Genomic DNA, 15,819 nt, shown 5'->3' on the forward strand with positions numbered 1-15,819 from the left:
TAATTGGCATACAATATAATATTAGTTTCAGGTATATAATAAAGTATTCTGACATTTATATACATTGCCAAATGGCCACCATAATAAATCTAGTTACTGTCTGTCACCTTAAAAAGTTAATACAATGTTATTGACTGTATTCCCCATGCTGTACATTACATCACCATAATTATTTTTTTCATAACTGGAAGCTTGTACTTATTAATCTTCTTCACCCATTTTGCCCACTCCCAGCCCTCATCCCCTATGGCAATCAAGATCTGTTCTCTATATCTACAAGTTTGGGTCCTGTTTTGTTTTGTTTCTTTTGTTTTTTAGATCTCATGTATAAGTGAGATCAAATGGTATTTCTCTTTGTCTGACTTATTTCACTTAGAATAATAGCCTCAAGGTCCATCCATGTTGCCCAAATAGCAAGATTTCATTTTTTATAGCTGAGTAATATTCCGTTGCACATATGTACCACATTTTCTTTATCCATTCATCCGTAGGTTATTTCCATACATTGGCTGTTATAAATAATGCTGCATTGAATATGTGGGTGGCATATACCTTTTTGATTTAGTGTTTTCATTTTCTTTGGATAGATACCCAGCAGTGGAATTGCTGGGTCGTGTGGCACTGCTATTTGTAATTTTTTGAAGACCCTCCATACTGCTTTCCATAGTGGCTATACCAATTTACATTCCCATCCACAGAGCACGAGAGTTCCCTTTTCTCCACATCCTCACCAACATTTGTTATTTCTTGTCTTTTTTATAATAGCCATTCTAACAGGTATTAGATGATAACACATTGTGGTTTTTATTTGCATTTCCCTGATGATTAATAATGTTGAGCAGATTGTTTATGTGCCTATGACATCTGTATTCTTCTTTGGAGAAATATCTATTCAGATCCTCTGCCTGTTTTTTAATCAGATACTTTGTAATTGAGTTTTATGAGTTCTTTATATATTTTGGATATTAACCCCTTATCCAATATATAATTCACAAATATTTTTTTCCTATTCAGTAGGTTGTCTTTTTATTCTGTTGATGGTTTCCTTTCCTGTGCAGAAGATTTTTGGTTTGGTGTAGTCCCATTTATTTATTTTTCCTTTTATTTCCTTTGCCTTTGGAGTCAGAGCCCCCCAAAATCACTAAGACTGATATCAAGGAGCTTACCCACTTTGTTTCTCCTAGAAGTTTTAAGGTTTCAGGTCTTACATTCAAATCTATAATCTACTTTGAGTTGATTTTTGTATATTGTATAAGATTCCCAGTTTCATTCTTTTGCATGTAGCTGTCCACTTTTCCCAATACCATATATTGAAGAGGTTGACTTTTCCCCATTGTATATTCTTGCCTTCTTGGTTATAAATAAATTGACCGTATATACATGGATTATTTCGGGGCTCTTTATTCTCTTCCATTCATCTATATGTCTATTTTTATGCCATTACCATACTGTTTTGATTACTATAGCTTTGTGGTATAGTTTGAAATCAGGGAGCATGATACCTCCAGTTTTGTTCTTTTTTAGGATTGTTTTGGTAATTTGGGGTCTTTTGTGGTTCCATACAAATTTTAGAATTTTTTGTTCTAGTTCTATGAAAAATGTCATTGGAATTTTGATTGCATTGAATCTATAGATTGCTTTGGGTAGTATGAATATTTTAACAATATTAATTCTTCCAATCCATGAACATGGAATATCTTTCCATTTATTTGTGTCTTATCCAATTTCTTTCATCAATGCCATAGTTTTCATTGTACAAGTCTTTCACTTCCTTGGTTAAATTTATTCCTAGCTATTTTACTCTTTTTGATGTGATTGTAAATCAGATTGTTTTCTTGATTTCTCTTTCTGATAGTTCAGTAAAGTTGAAGGATACAAAATAAATATGCAGAAATATGCTGCATTTCCATATACTAGTAATGAACTATCAAAAACAAAAGTAGATATAGATATAGATATAGATATAGATATAGATATAGATATAGATATAGATATCTCCATTTGGTCTAATGCATCATTTAAAGCTGATGTTTCTTGTTAATTTTCTGCCTGGATGATCCATTCATTGATGTAAGTGGGGTGTTAAAATCCCCTGCCACAATTGTATTGCTGGAAATTTCTCCATTTAGGTCTGTTAATATTTGGTGTATATATTTTGGTGCTCTTATGTTGGGTGTGTATATATTCATAAATATTATATGCTCTTACTGAATTGACCCATTTATTATTATGTAGTGCCTGTCTTTGTCTTTTATTACAATCTTTATTTTAAAGTCTATTTTGTCTGATATGACTATAGCTACACCAGCTTTCTTTTTGTTTTTATTTCCACAATATACCTTTTTTCATCCCTTCATTTTCAGTGTCTGTGTGTCTGATGTGAATGTCTTATAGGCAGTGTACAGATCTGTCTTATTTTTGTTTTGTTTTGTTTTTTACCCATTCAGCCCCTCTATGTCTTTTGCTTGGAAATTTAGTCCATTTATATTTAAAGTAATTACTGATAGATATGCCATTTTGTTAGTTGTTTTCTGGCTGTTTTTGTAGTTCCTCTCTGTTCTTTTCTTCTTTTTCTCTCTTTTCCCTTCTATATTGATAACATTTCCAGTGTTATTTTATATTCCTTTCTCATTTTCCTTTATGTATTACTATAAGTTTTTGCTTTGTGGTTACTGTAAGTTTCACATATATCACCCTATATATCTAACAATCTATCTAAAATTAATAGCAATTTAAATTTAAGCACATTCCAAAACTACATTTTTGCTCCCTCCACATTTGATGTTTTTGATGTCACTTTTTACAACTTTTTATGTATCACTTAACTAATAGTAATTTTAGTTAATTTTACTACTTTTGTTTTAACCTTCTTAGCAGCTTTATAAGTGGTTAATCTACTACCTTGACACTATATTTACCTTTTCTAGTGAGATTTTCACTTTTGTATTTAACTAGTGCCCACTTCTTTTTAGCTTAACGTAGTCCCTTTAATACTTCTTGTAAGGCCAGTTTAGTAGTGATGAACTCCTTTAGCTTTTGCCTGTTGGAAAACTCTTTATCTCTTCTTCAGATAGGAATGATAACCTTGCTGGGTAGAATATTTTTGGTGAGAAGTTTTTTGTTTTTTAGGGGTTTTTTTCATCACTTTGAATATGCCATAAGCCATTCTCTTCTGCCTTGCAAAGTTTCTGGTGCGAAAACTGTTGATAGCCTTATGGGATTTCCCTTGTACATAACAATTTTTTTTCTCTTGCTTCTTTTAAGATTCTGTCTTCATCTTTAATTGTTGACATTTTTATTTTAATATGCTTTGGTGTGGCTCTTCTTGAGTTCATTTCATTTGAAACTCTCTGGAATTCCTGAACCTGGATGTCTGTTTCCTTCCCTAGCTAAGGGAAGTTTGCATCTATCATTTATTTCTTCAAGTAAGATTTCTACCCCTTTCTATCTTCTCCTTATGGGACCTCTATAATGGGAATGCTATTCTGCTTTATGTTGTTGTGAAGGCCCCTTATGTTATTTTCATTTTTAAAAAATTCTTTTGTCTTTTTGCTGCTTTGTATTCCAGCTCTCTAATACATTCTTCTACTTCATCCAGTCTGCTATTTAATCCTCTAGCATGTTGTTCCCTTCAGTTATTGTCTTCCTCAGCTCTGTGACTTCTATTTGGTACTTTAGGTTTTCTCTTTCCTTGTGGAAGTTCTCACTGCATTCAGCCATTCTTTTCCTGAGTTCAGTGAGCATCTTTATGACCATTACTTTGAATTCTTTATCAGGAGGGCTACTTTTCTCCATATCATTAAGGTCTTGTTCTTTTGTTTGGGACATATTTCCCTATTCCCTCATTTTGCTTGACTCTTTGTGTTTGTTTCTGTGTATTAGGCAGAACAGCTACATCTCTCAGTCTTGAAGGAGTGACTTGTGAAGATGATAATCCTTCTCCTTCAACCTTGCCCAGCTCTTGGTTGTCTCTTGAACTTTTGTGATTATTTTAACTGCCTGACTTATTCTTGATCTGCCCCCATTGTTGGGTGTGTGTGAAGACTTATCAGTGATCCAAGGGGAGGAAATCTCATTTAGCACCTAGTTTCAGGTTGATTGGAAGTCAGACTCCAGCATCAGCTTTTAAAGTATGCCAGTATATACAGCCTTGTGGGACTAAAGTTGTAAACTCTGCTGACTTCCAGACCAGGAGATCTAAAGGTGTCCCCTGGACAAGAGTTGCAAAAATCAGGGCTTCAGACAAGTGTATAAGTCCCTTTCTGAGAAGTCTTATTGAGATGTAGTGAGGCTAAAGGGTATACAAGGATGATGTCTCCCTACTTACATTCCCTGGATACACTTCCTTAGTCCTAGATGTGTGGTAAACCTGAAGCCTATTCATCAGGCTAAAGCTCCAGACTAAGAAAATAGGCATTTTTCAAGAAAGACTGGAGGTGTGTTTCAACCTGCTGTCCATACAGGGCCCTGAGAGTGGTGCCTGACAAGAATTGTCTTTCTGGTTGTTACAGTCCTGTGCAGCTCTCGAGCATCCATCCTCAAGACCACCAGGTGATGAAGGGGTGTTCCCTGTGTGAACTGCATGCACACTCTGGCTTTAGCAAGGCTGCTGAAGAGTGTAGTAGGCAGGGCTTCAGAAAGGCAGTGGGAAGATGTCTTGATTGTATGCACTTATGGGCTTCAGCAATGCAACAAAGGAATGCCTTGTCTGTGAGAGCATGCTGGCTTTAGGCTGGGAGTAGGAGAACGACACAACTATTTGCACTCACCTGCCCCAGCCAGAGATCAAGGGAGACTGCAACCAACTGTGCTCTCCAGCCTCAGCAAATGCCCCAACTGCTCACCCTTGGCTGTACCACCAAGGCATAGGAAGGCGCAGTATCTGAGCTCATCCACTTGCCCTAGCAGGCTCCGAGGAAAGTGCAACAATGGCATTCCCCAGTGCCTCCATCTCTGAGTAGTGTCTCAGCCATCCCCTACTCCCCCTACCCCCTGCCAATGCCTCAAGATCACCAAATGAATCTCTTTCACATATAGTCTAGGTACTTTTCAAGCAATGTTTTCATTGGGTCTTGGGGTGAGCGAGACCACATGTGAGCCCTCCAAAAGGGGAAATTTCAATTCCCCCTGGCACTTTGGGATTTTTGGACATCTGCCCTGTTGTTTTTCCAAGCCAGATATACTGGCAGCTCATCTTTCCATTGCAGATCCCAGGCGCTGGGGTGCCCAATGCAGGGCACCAATACCTTGCTCCTCTAGGAGACATGCCTGTCTGGTGAGATTCTTCCCTATTGTGTTTGTGGCCAGGGGTGAAAGGCTTATGAGACTATGTTTCTGCCTCTCTTACCCATGTCTTGTGGTCCTTTGATACTTTGCTTTAGAAAGTAGTTCATCTAGTTTTCAGATCTTTTCAGAGGGAAATGATCCATATGTAGCTATAGATTGGGTGTGTCTGTGGGAGGCGGTGAGTTCAGGGTATTCCTATATTGCCATCTTGGACCCCCTGCTTCTAAATACTTTTTATATCTGTCACACTTACAAGTAAATATGATATCTAAGTTTAAAAATTTTTTAGTGTCTTTGTCTTCTACTATTTGGACCTATTATATGATATTTGCAAATTTGGACATCTTATTGGATATCTGTATGCCTTAAGACTTTTGTAAATCGTGATTTGTGTCCTTTGTACTTTTATTTTTAAGGGCTAATTTTTTCCTCATTGATTTATATGAGACCATAACATATTAAGGATATTATGTTATAATAGATGGTACAAATATTTTCTATTACTTATTTTGTATATTTATAAATGCTTCATAAATGGGTTGAAATAGTGGTAAGTTTTCTCACAAGATATAGAATTTTCAGAGACTAAATTAGCTTCTCATCCTTGTGTCTTAATGCATTAATTTGTCCAAGGAGGGAGTCAACTTTTTGAAGAAGCAAACTCTAATCAAAACTTGGAGAAACATTCATTTCTCTGAACCTCATCAAGTACAGATAACACATCACATTGATTCAAATTATTAGCCATATTTTGAAATAACTAATTGACTTTGAAACTTGATCTAACACAAAGAGCTCAACTATTGACATGAAGACCTGGGGCTATTATTCCTAGCAGCAAATTTCAGTTTAACAAAACTATCAAAACAAATTAAGCCAATGTTATTCTATCTGCCTGATGAGATTGAGGGCAGACAGAGGCCAAGCTTAATCCCTGAGAGCCTGCATCCTTGTGCTTCTCCCTCAGGGGTCACTCTTCCAGTCTCAAGGAGACATACTCCTTTGGGAAAGGCTAGATTGAATAACTGTCCTAGCCCTTTGGGAGGATATTCTCTCTCAGTTTTGGAAAGTATTTTTCTTCGGACCACAGCAATTGAAGTGTGCTCTCAGAGTCAGACTGATTGATTAGATGGTCCGGAAACACACTTCCCCCTTGCCATGTCTTCCTCTGATCTAAACCTTCAGGTTTGAGAAGTTGAGCAAATTTTACATGAAACTTGGTTTTATTCAGAATATAGCCCTGGAAGTAAATGAAATATATGTACTTAACTTTTATCTATTTAAATGTGTATACATTTAACTTTTGTCCCATTTTTGTACTTCACAACTTCCCTCCTTCTATACATACAGACTTCTCAACATTTCCACCCTCACAGAAAATAAAATGTGTCAGCACCCCACAGCACCAATTGGCATGCTTTCCCCAAATAGTGCCCGTTGTTTGAAATTCTTTGCCATTTGAAGGAGCCAAATGGAGAAAGAAATGTCATGGGGATTTGATGAAACATATTTGCAGACACTCAAATGCTTCAGCCACTGATGCCTCTTGGGGAAATTCTGAAAAACATCCTATCTGTAAAGAATCTGTTTCAGTGCCACACGTTTTTTAAATTTCTTTGCCCATTGACATTTAAAAAAAATAAAGGAACACATTTGCATGTGAAAACAAGACCTTTTGTTTCTTATACATATACTTTATAATAGAAATTAAAACGAAATGGGTCATCTGGCCCATTTGCTTGTGAAGGGTCATTTTCTAAAGAAATCCTAGTTCTTTGGCCAACCTCATTTTGAACGGCTAAGATCTTTCTTATGGCCTCTGTTCTGAAGTTAAACAGAACTTATTATTAAAATGAGAAATTCTAGAGCTAATGTTTTCTTTTGTATCTATCTATAGCATTTCTTTTTCTTTTCCTTAGGCTTAATTCTTTCTTTTTAAACTAGTTTTATATTGCTGTAATTTTTGTCTACCAACATATTTTTGAAAATTCTCTTAGGCTCATGATATTATTTCACTTCCTCAGCTTTTGAAGCTGTTTTAAGCCACATGACTTCTTTGACTAATGAAATAGAAGTGGTACATGTAACTTCCAATTTATCCCTCCTTCATTTGCTACCTGTGAGGACTGCAGAAGTGCATTCCCAGGTGAAATTTCCATCCAGAGGGTCTCTTAGTAACTATGATGAATAGAGTCCCTCTCCATCACACCTTGGATGGATGTTGTGAAAAAGAAATAAATTCTTCAGATAAATAAAATATTAAGCCATTTGCTGCCTGCAACTAGTAGCCTGTAAAAATTTTAATGATAATCAAATTAAACTGAAATGAATTGAAGTTTTGGTCTTTCTTGATAATAACCGAAGGAAGAATTATCTTTCTCACCGATTACAAGTCTAGCATCACTACCACCATTCGATGCACTACTTGATCTGAAATCTCTGTTGAAGTTGCTTATGTATATAGCATTTAGGCTATACAATTTATGTTAGGTGAATTTGAGATGACTGTACAGGGACAGAGTGGGGATGGGGGCAGGAGAGTATGATATGAATCAGCCCCTCAATTATTGCAAGATCTCAACATGAAAGAAGCTATGTGAGAGGTTGAACAATGGATAAAAACTGCAATGGATGTGTTATCTCACATCCCAGCATCTAGGGAGATAACATTACTCTTCCAGATAGAGTAATGTTAGATACTGTCTAGATAACTACCAGATATCCTCAGAAGTAAAGACTCAATTTCTACACTATTTGTGTTCTTTTGTGGGGAAAAACTCAGTTTTTTTAGATCAAATAAATTTTCATACTTTGTTAAATAGTTTGCTTCCTTAAAGTCTGTGAACATATATTCATTAAATCTCTTCTATGAAGAAATGTTTCTCTGAAAGGCTATCAAAATTACAATGACAGTATCTATTCATCTTTTGTCTTGCCCTAAGTGACAGCACAGTGGCTGTTTTGCATTTCCTATGAATTTCCATTTGCAAAACCTTATGCATTAGGTTAGACCTATTTTGATTTTGTGATTCTATTAGGTTAGGGTCCCTGGGGAGCAGATTACTGGAGGTGGCTCTTGGGAGCAACACCTATAAAGGAAGAGGGAGCAGAAATGCAACAGCAGCCTCAGCAATTCTGTGGGGGTTGTGGATCAGGTCTGGCCTTTCAGAATTGTCCTCAGTCTAAGGAAAGAGACCTGGTCTTGTGGCCCTGCATCAACCAGTCATTGGATACAAGATGGCCCTGGGGCATCAGAGCTCTTCCAGCTGAGGGAAATTCCTAGAGAGAGACTCAGCTCTGAGTTATCATCAAGCACAGTGAACTCAAAATCAATCAGTTGATCTAAATGTAAAACCTAAAACTATAAGACTTCTGGAAGAAAACAAGACAAAATATTTGTGACCTTGGGCAAAGATTAGATACCAAAAGCCTGATCCATGAAAGTACAAAGTGATAAATTAGACTTCATAAAAATTAATAACTTCTGCCCTTCTAAAGACACTGTTAAGAGAATGAGAAGAGTAACCAGAGACTGGAGAAAGTAATTGCAAAACACATACCTGAAAAATTACTTGTGCCTGGAATGCATAAAGAATTCTAATCCAATAATAGGAAACAAGAAACTTAAAAATGGACAAAAGATTTCAATATATACTTCACCAGATAAGATGTAAGGATGGCAAATAAACACAATAAAGGTGCTCAGCACCATTAGCTATTAAGGAAATGCAAATGTAAGCCACACTGAGATGAGGACTACATCTATCAGAATGGCTAAAACTTAAAAGGCTGACCCTACCGGGATTGGAGAGAACGTGGATAAACTCAAACTCTCGACATGCTGGTGGAAATGTAAAATGTAACCACCACTTTGAAAAACAGTTTGATGGTTTTTAAGAAAATTAAAAGTATATCTACAGTACGATTCAATCGTTTCACTCTTAGGTATTCACCCAAGAGAAAAGAAAGCATATGTCCATACAAACACTTGTATGGGAATATTTATAGCAGCTTTATTTGTCAGAGTCAAACACTGGAAATAACCTAAATGTCAGCCAACAGGTGAAGGGATAAACAAACATACATTCAATACAGTGGGATACTATTCAATAAAAATGAATTATTGATACACACTACAACATAGATGAAGCTCAAAATAGTTTTGCCAAGTGAAAGAAACCAGTAAAGGGGTTACATACTGTGTGACTCCATTTATATAAAGCTCAAGGAAATGCAAAATAATACACAGTGACACAAAGCAAATCAGTGCTTCCTTGAGAATGGTCTATAGGCAGGTGGGGAGAAGTGGGTGAGAGAGATGACAGAGGAGCATGAGAAACTCCTGGGGGTGATGGAAAGTTTCCTTCTCTTGACTGGTTTGTATACATATGTCAAAGTCAAGTTTGCTTCAGTAAGAGAGAGACAGAAGGAAGGAAAGGAAGGGAAGGAAGGGAAGGAAGGGAAGGAAGGAAGGAAGGAAGGAAGGGTGGGAGGAAGGAAAGAGAAAGAGAGGAAGGAAGGAAGGAAGAGTGGGAGGGAAGGAGGAAGGGAGGAAGGAAAGAGAAAGAGGAAGGAAGGAAGGAAGGGTGGGAGGGAGGGAGGAAGGGAGGAAGGAAAGAGAAAGAGAGGAAGGAAGGGTGGGAGGAAGGAAAGAGAAAGAGAGGAAAGAAGGAAGGAAGAGTGGGAGGGAGGGAGGAAGGGAGGAAGGAAAGAGAAAGAGGAAGGAAGGAAGGAAGGGTGGGAGGGAGGAAGGGAGGAAGGGAGGAAGGAAGGGTGGGAGGGAGGGAGGGAGGAAGGGGGGAAGGAAAGAGAAAGGAAGGAAGGAAGGGTGGGAGGGACAGAGGAAGGGAGGAAGGAAAGAGAAAGAGAGGAAGGAAGGAAGGAGGGAGGGAGGAAAGGAAGGAAGGAAGGAAAGAAAGGGAGAAGGGGAGAGAAAGAGAAAGAACAGAGGAAAGAAAGAAATCCAAAACAGAAAGTTCTGAGACATCATTTCTCATGAATTAAAGTGAAATACACATATACCCAATTTTCTAGAACAGCCACAAATCTTTATATTTAAATATACATAGAAATACAGTTCTATATTGATCTCATTCTAAGAATAAATAGGAATATTTCCTCTAAATCACTTGAAATGGTCATTTAAAACACAAGTAATATATTAACAAATGATTTGAAAGTTTGCTCCTCAATGGGAAGAATTTTCTGAAAGCCATTTTAGAACATTAAAATTTAGAAATATGAGAATGTGACAAAAAACCTGCTTCCTGCAAACATAATACTATATCATACTAAGTATTAACAGAACAGAATTTATACAATTTGACACAATTTAAGGCATTGCTTGCCCTCCCCAATTTATCAAATGCAAAAATCTTTCAGCTACTTTAAGGTCGTTTTGGAGAGCTGACTTTCTTTGTAGTGCGCTTCATATTTTTGGCACCTAAGATAATGATTCTTTAATGAAGTCATCACTAAACTGCAACTTGAAAGCTAAGGGTTTATGAGGTCTTATAATAAGCTTAGTTTTGCACAACGAGCGAACTACTTCATACATATTCTAGCATTAATGAATTCATACCCACATGCTCACTTTTGGAGGATGTCACATAACCGGTGACATCACATGTTTTACATGATTCATCTCTGTGTGGCAGAGCTGGGCAGGAATAGTTCAGAGGGAGAAATCCTGAGCCAGGTATCCGGTTCAGGTCAAGCCTCCTTACAATAGAATTTTTATTTCCTCAACAGCTTCAAATGAGATGATTTATATGCACTCGCTGTTCTCTGTCAGAAGATATTCAAATGCAGCAGAGGCAACAGTTTAAATAACATTCTCGTCCTCCAACAGGACCAGAAGAATAGGGTGCAGATAAACAGGGACAATCTGGCACCTGAGATGTGGATCTCATCACAGTGAGACTAACACCTCATTATCCCAGAATGTTCCTACTACTGGGCACACATATTCCTTGGTCACTCAGTAGCTGAATCCTTTCCCAACCTCCCCGAATCTCAATTTCTTAATTTCTAACATGGTAATAATTACAATGAAAGTATCAATATGAGAGTGGTGATTCTGAAACCCCCCAGCCATCTGCTGCTGTAAGGAATCGGAAGGACAGCCTCTGTCAATCACCTAGGGCCATGCCTGGGGCTCAGTCCATTTGTTCTATTTCAAACAATAATGACTGAGTGCTGTTTTGCTATCAGAGACCCTGCCCATGGACACAGAGATGAACAAAGAAAAGCCCGTTCTCCCTCTAAGAATGTCGTTTACCAGGAGAGTCCAAAAATTGAGGTACTATTCAGAGAACAGTGTAATGAAGACAAATATCCACCATCTCTGGATAGGAGGAGAATGTTTCGCTATGCGTGGGTGGTCGAGACATCTTCACAGAATTAAACAGATTTCATCCTTCAATTTCAATGTCTTCTGCTAAAGCAAACAGCCACTATTTAAAAGAGGCACCTGGGATGCACCTGCAAGCTGGTATGTACCTCATGGTACATAGCAGAATCGGCTCTGACAAGTGACCATTCCAAGAATTGCAAGATCTGAAAGGCATCGTGTGATGAGCAGACAGCACTAATTGTGGATGTCTTATGGCCTTGAGGTCTCTAATTCTAACCTCCTCCAGCTAAATGTATTCTTTTAGAAATGTAGAAACACAGTAGAACACAGCAGAACCAGCTACTTGCAGCCCCAGGGCTCCCAACTGTCTTAAATGTAAATTGAAAGCAGTAGATTCTGAACTCCAGGAAGCTAATTGGGAGCCCTGGGCAGAAATCCTAAATGTGGTAATTGGCGCCTGTCCTTTTCAGTGTCATACGCAGCCAACTAGAGAGTTACCTCTAGGGTGCTAATTGATTAGCGTTGTTAGAGGGAAAGGCAGTAAATGGAGACTGGTGAGCTGAAGTCTCTCATTTCCAAAACTGCAATTTAACTGCTAATCCAAGGGTTCTAAGAGTAGAAAAAGATGTTTTCATATGGTATTGGTGAGTGATACTTTCTCTTTGGACAACAGAATTCTAAGTAGCTCCAACATGCATATTAAAAATCTTCATTATTAGGCTTTTTTTTTTTTTTCCAGCTGAAAAAAAGCAATGTAAGATTAAATGATCACTACTGTTAGCAAGTAGATTTTTAATAAAATTCATGTTCTACGAGTCTAAGCTGGTCTCCCTTGACTTCTGTTTCTTTAACAAAACCCTCCTCCTGAAGATAATTATGGATTTGAGGGATACGTCCAGGCTATCTGGGGCCAGGTTAAGTGAATGTAACTTAGAAAAGAGATGTTAATGTTTTTGAAAAAGTAATGGCAGGAGTGGGCTTCTGGATATGCGCTTCACTAGATCAATTGTTCTTAGCTGATGATGCTGAGATGGGACAGGCGTAGTAGGGCAGAGCTGCTGAATCCAGAAAGAAATCGAGAAATCCAAGAGCAAGGTCCCCGGGCCCACAGGGGAGCCCATTTGAATGCTATCGATTCCAAATAACTATACCCCAGTGCACTGGTAGGTACTTTACCAACCATTTTCACATCCCAAACGTCGTATTTGAAGTAGACTATTAAAGCTCATCATCCTGATTTTATAGATGAAATATAAGACCCTGAGAGTTTAAATGACTTGGTTATGGTCACCCAGCTTGGAGGTGGGACACTTGGGCCTGATTCCTAGTCCTGTGATCTTTCTTCTATACCATACTGCCTGTACATTAGAGCTGAGGTTGTTCCAGAAATGTCCATGGTGGAGTCTAAGGGGATCCTTACTAAAACTGAATCAAGGGTGTACAGATAGCTTTTTTTTCTTTAAGGGAAATTCTCAAATTCTCTTATAAACGTGGAGGACTAGTGTAATGAGCTCCCGTGTCCCCATCCCGCAGCCGCAACGTTTCTCAACAGCCTTCACATTTGCTATCCGAGGCCTAGACAGGTACTAGATGAGGCTCGGGGAAAAAGAACCTAAATGTCCCAGGGCATAAGAGAGCTCACGGAAGAGACAAGATCTCAAAGGTCAGAACTAGGTATGTCGTCAACCGACTAGAAAGAGCATGAACTGGAAATACCTAGAGTAGACTGTGATTTCACGCTTAGCCTAAATAAACTGCATAATGTGATCTACCCAATTGGTACCGTGTTTGAATTCCAGAATTTCCTCACATATAAGCAAATACTCTGGAGTAACCAGGATGTCTGTGAGATCGGGGGGCCACATCACAGCACACCTAACTTCCCTACTGCCCAATAATATCACTTAGTTGGCACTCTACCCACTTGGCTGCATGCTACTAGAAAAAAGGATATTCCGTGTTCTATTTTTAAAATCTTTACTAATAAAATGTGAAAGCAAAACTATATCAGGAAAACCTCAGCATTAATCAAAGAAGTTACAGTTTTATTAACTATAATGCTTTAAAAAAAAAAAAAAAAGAATTCACGCAAACTTCATTTCTTACCGGCTTTTTGTTTCTCTGTTGTGTATTTGACTCTGAACTTGCAGACATGGTGCTGAAATAAAGTAAGAGTTTAGAATTCCAAAATTTTATTTCAAGTGTGCACACAGTTGTATACACAGATACACACACACACGCCCCACATCAAATAGATCTTTACACTGTGACATTGAAGATAATTGTCATAAAGTATTTCCTCCAAATGTCAATTTCTGAACTTTTCTAAAGGAAATCAAAACTATGGAATGTAAACTTCACTCAAAGAAGATAAAATAGCTTTTAAAGGTTCTCTTGAGAATAAGCAGTCTGAACAGTACAGTCTGTTCTGAAAACCTGCAAAATCTCTTATTTCAACTAAAAAAAGAAAAAGAAAATGTGGAAGAAAGCCTATCATCCTACTAAACAGCAGACTTGGGGAATTCTTTGTCTCCTACACTGTTTCTCACTCAATCTCTCTTTCTGGGATCATTTCCAGTAGTTTACAAACATGCTGTTATTTATTGCATCTTGAGCCCTCTTAACCCTTTACTTTCTACTTGATTATTCTGACCCCCCCCTTTTTTAATAATGGGTGTTTCTTTTTTTTTTTAAGATTTTATTTATTTATTTGACAGAGAGAGAGAGAGACAGCAAGAGAGGGAACACAAGCAGGGGGAGTGAGAGAGGAAGAAGCAGGCTTCCTGCGGAGCAGGGAGCCCAACACGGGGCTCCATCCTAGGACCCCGGGATCATGACCTGAGCTGAAGGCAAATGCTTAACAACTGAGCCACCCAGGCGCCCCACCCTGATCCCCTCTTTAATGAGGCTGTATTCTCACTGTCTCTCCTCCTGTGTTTTGTTAAGGCAGCTCTCCATCCAGACTCTCACAAGCACTATTCCACAGAAACTGCCCTTAATTCATCAGCCATCTCCACATCGCTGTATTTAGTGATCATTTGTCACATCTCACCTTACTTGACAGCTTTTGACATGATTTATCGCTTCCTCCTTGACAGGCTCTCTGCACTTGGCTCCAGGACGTCCTAAGCTCCCAGGTTTTCTTCCGGTCCCACCCGCTGCTCCCTCTCAGTTTCCTTTGATGGTTCTTTCTCTCTCCCTGCGCTCTCACCTTTGGCATGCTCCAAGGCTTCCTCTCTTCTCTATTCATATCCACTCCGTTGGTAATGTCATCCAACCTCATGGCTTTAAATTCATCAATATGCTGATCACTGCCAAGTACGCATTTCCAGACTTCTCCCTTGAATTCCAGATTCATTCATGCAATTGCCTACTTGACATCCCCACTGGGATGTCTAATAGATATCTCAGTTTCACCATTTCCAAACCTAACCCCTAATTCATACCCCCAATTTTCTGCTTGCAGTCTTCCCCATCTCAGTTGATGATGACAGCATCCTTCCACTCACTCAGGCTGACACCTTGACTCCTTTTTTTGTCTCAGAATCCATATCCAATCCAACAGGAAACTCTTGGCTCTACAGTCAAAATATATGCCATATCTGGCCAACTCTCACCATCTTCACTGCTAACACCCTGGTCCAAGCCTCAGACTACCATCAGCTTGTGCCTGGAATTGCATTAACCTCCTAAATGGTGCTCTCTGCTTCCATCTTTGCCCACTACATTCTATTTTCAGTACATCTACCATAATAAAAATTATGTCACTCCTCTGCTCAAAACCCTCCAGTAAGGGATCTCATCTCACACAGAATAAAAGCTGAAACCCGTATAATGGCATATGAGGTCCTACAGATGTCTCACCCATTCACCCTTCCCATCCATTGTAGAACTCCATCCCACTCCCTACTTTCTCCTCCCATACAACTCCACCTTTGCCTCTCTCAGTTCATCTGATACTCTCCTCAATCAGTCCTGCTGGCTTCCTCACTGTTCTTCAACCTCCTTATATAGACTCTCCTGTCAAGTCCTAATGCCAGGAACATGTACTCCATACTTGTCTGCTTGACTCTTTTCCACTCCCTTCTTGTCTTTGTTCAAATATCTTTTCTCAGTGAGGCCTACCATATGCACCCTCCTTTAAAATTGACCTCTCAGGGCACCTGGGTGGCTCAGTG

The 15,819-nt window shown here is 38.6% G+C and overlaps 1 protein-coding gene across 1 annotated transcript in view; it reads right to left on the minus strand.

The window, feature by feature from the left end:
• CCDC192 (coiled-coil domain containing 192) overlaps window positions 1-14,999 on the minus strand; it is a 192,924-nt gene extending 177,925 nt beyond the window's left edge. The window contains exons 1-3 of the mRNA XM_032425083.1: window positions 14,853-14,999; window positions 13,905-13,966; window positions 13,748-13,799 (exon numbers count right to left, since the gene is read on the minus strand). Coding sequence (XP_032280974.1) covers window positions 13,748-13,799; window positions 13,905-13,966; window positions 14,853-14,999 — 261 coding nt within the window. The remainder of the gene's footprint in view (window positions 1-13,747; window positions 13,800-13,904; window positions 13,967-14,852) is intronic.
• Window positions 15,000-15,819: the final 820 nt, after the last annotated feature.

The sequence above is a fragment of the Phoca vitulina genome, unplaced genomic scaffold, assembly GCF_004348235.1.
Source record: "Phoca vitulina isolate PV1807 unplaced genomic scaffold, GSC_HSeal_1.0 scaffold32, whole genome shotgun sequence".
Classification (NCBI taxonomy): Eukaryota; Metazoa; Chordata; class Mammalia; order Carnivora; family Phocidae; genus Phoca; species Phoca vitulina.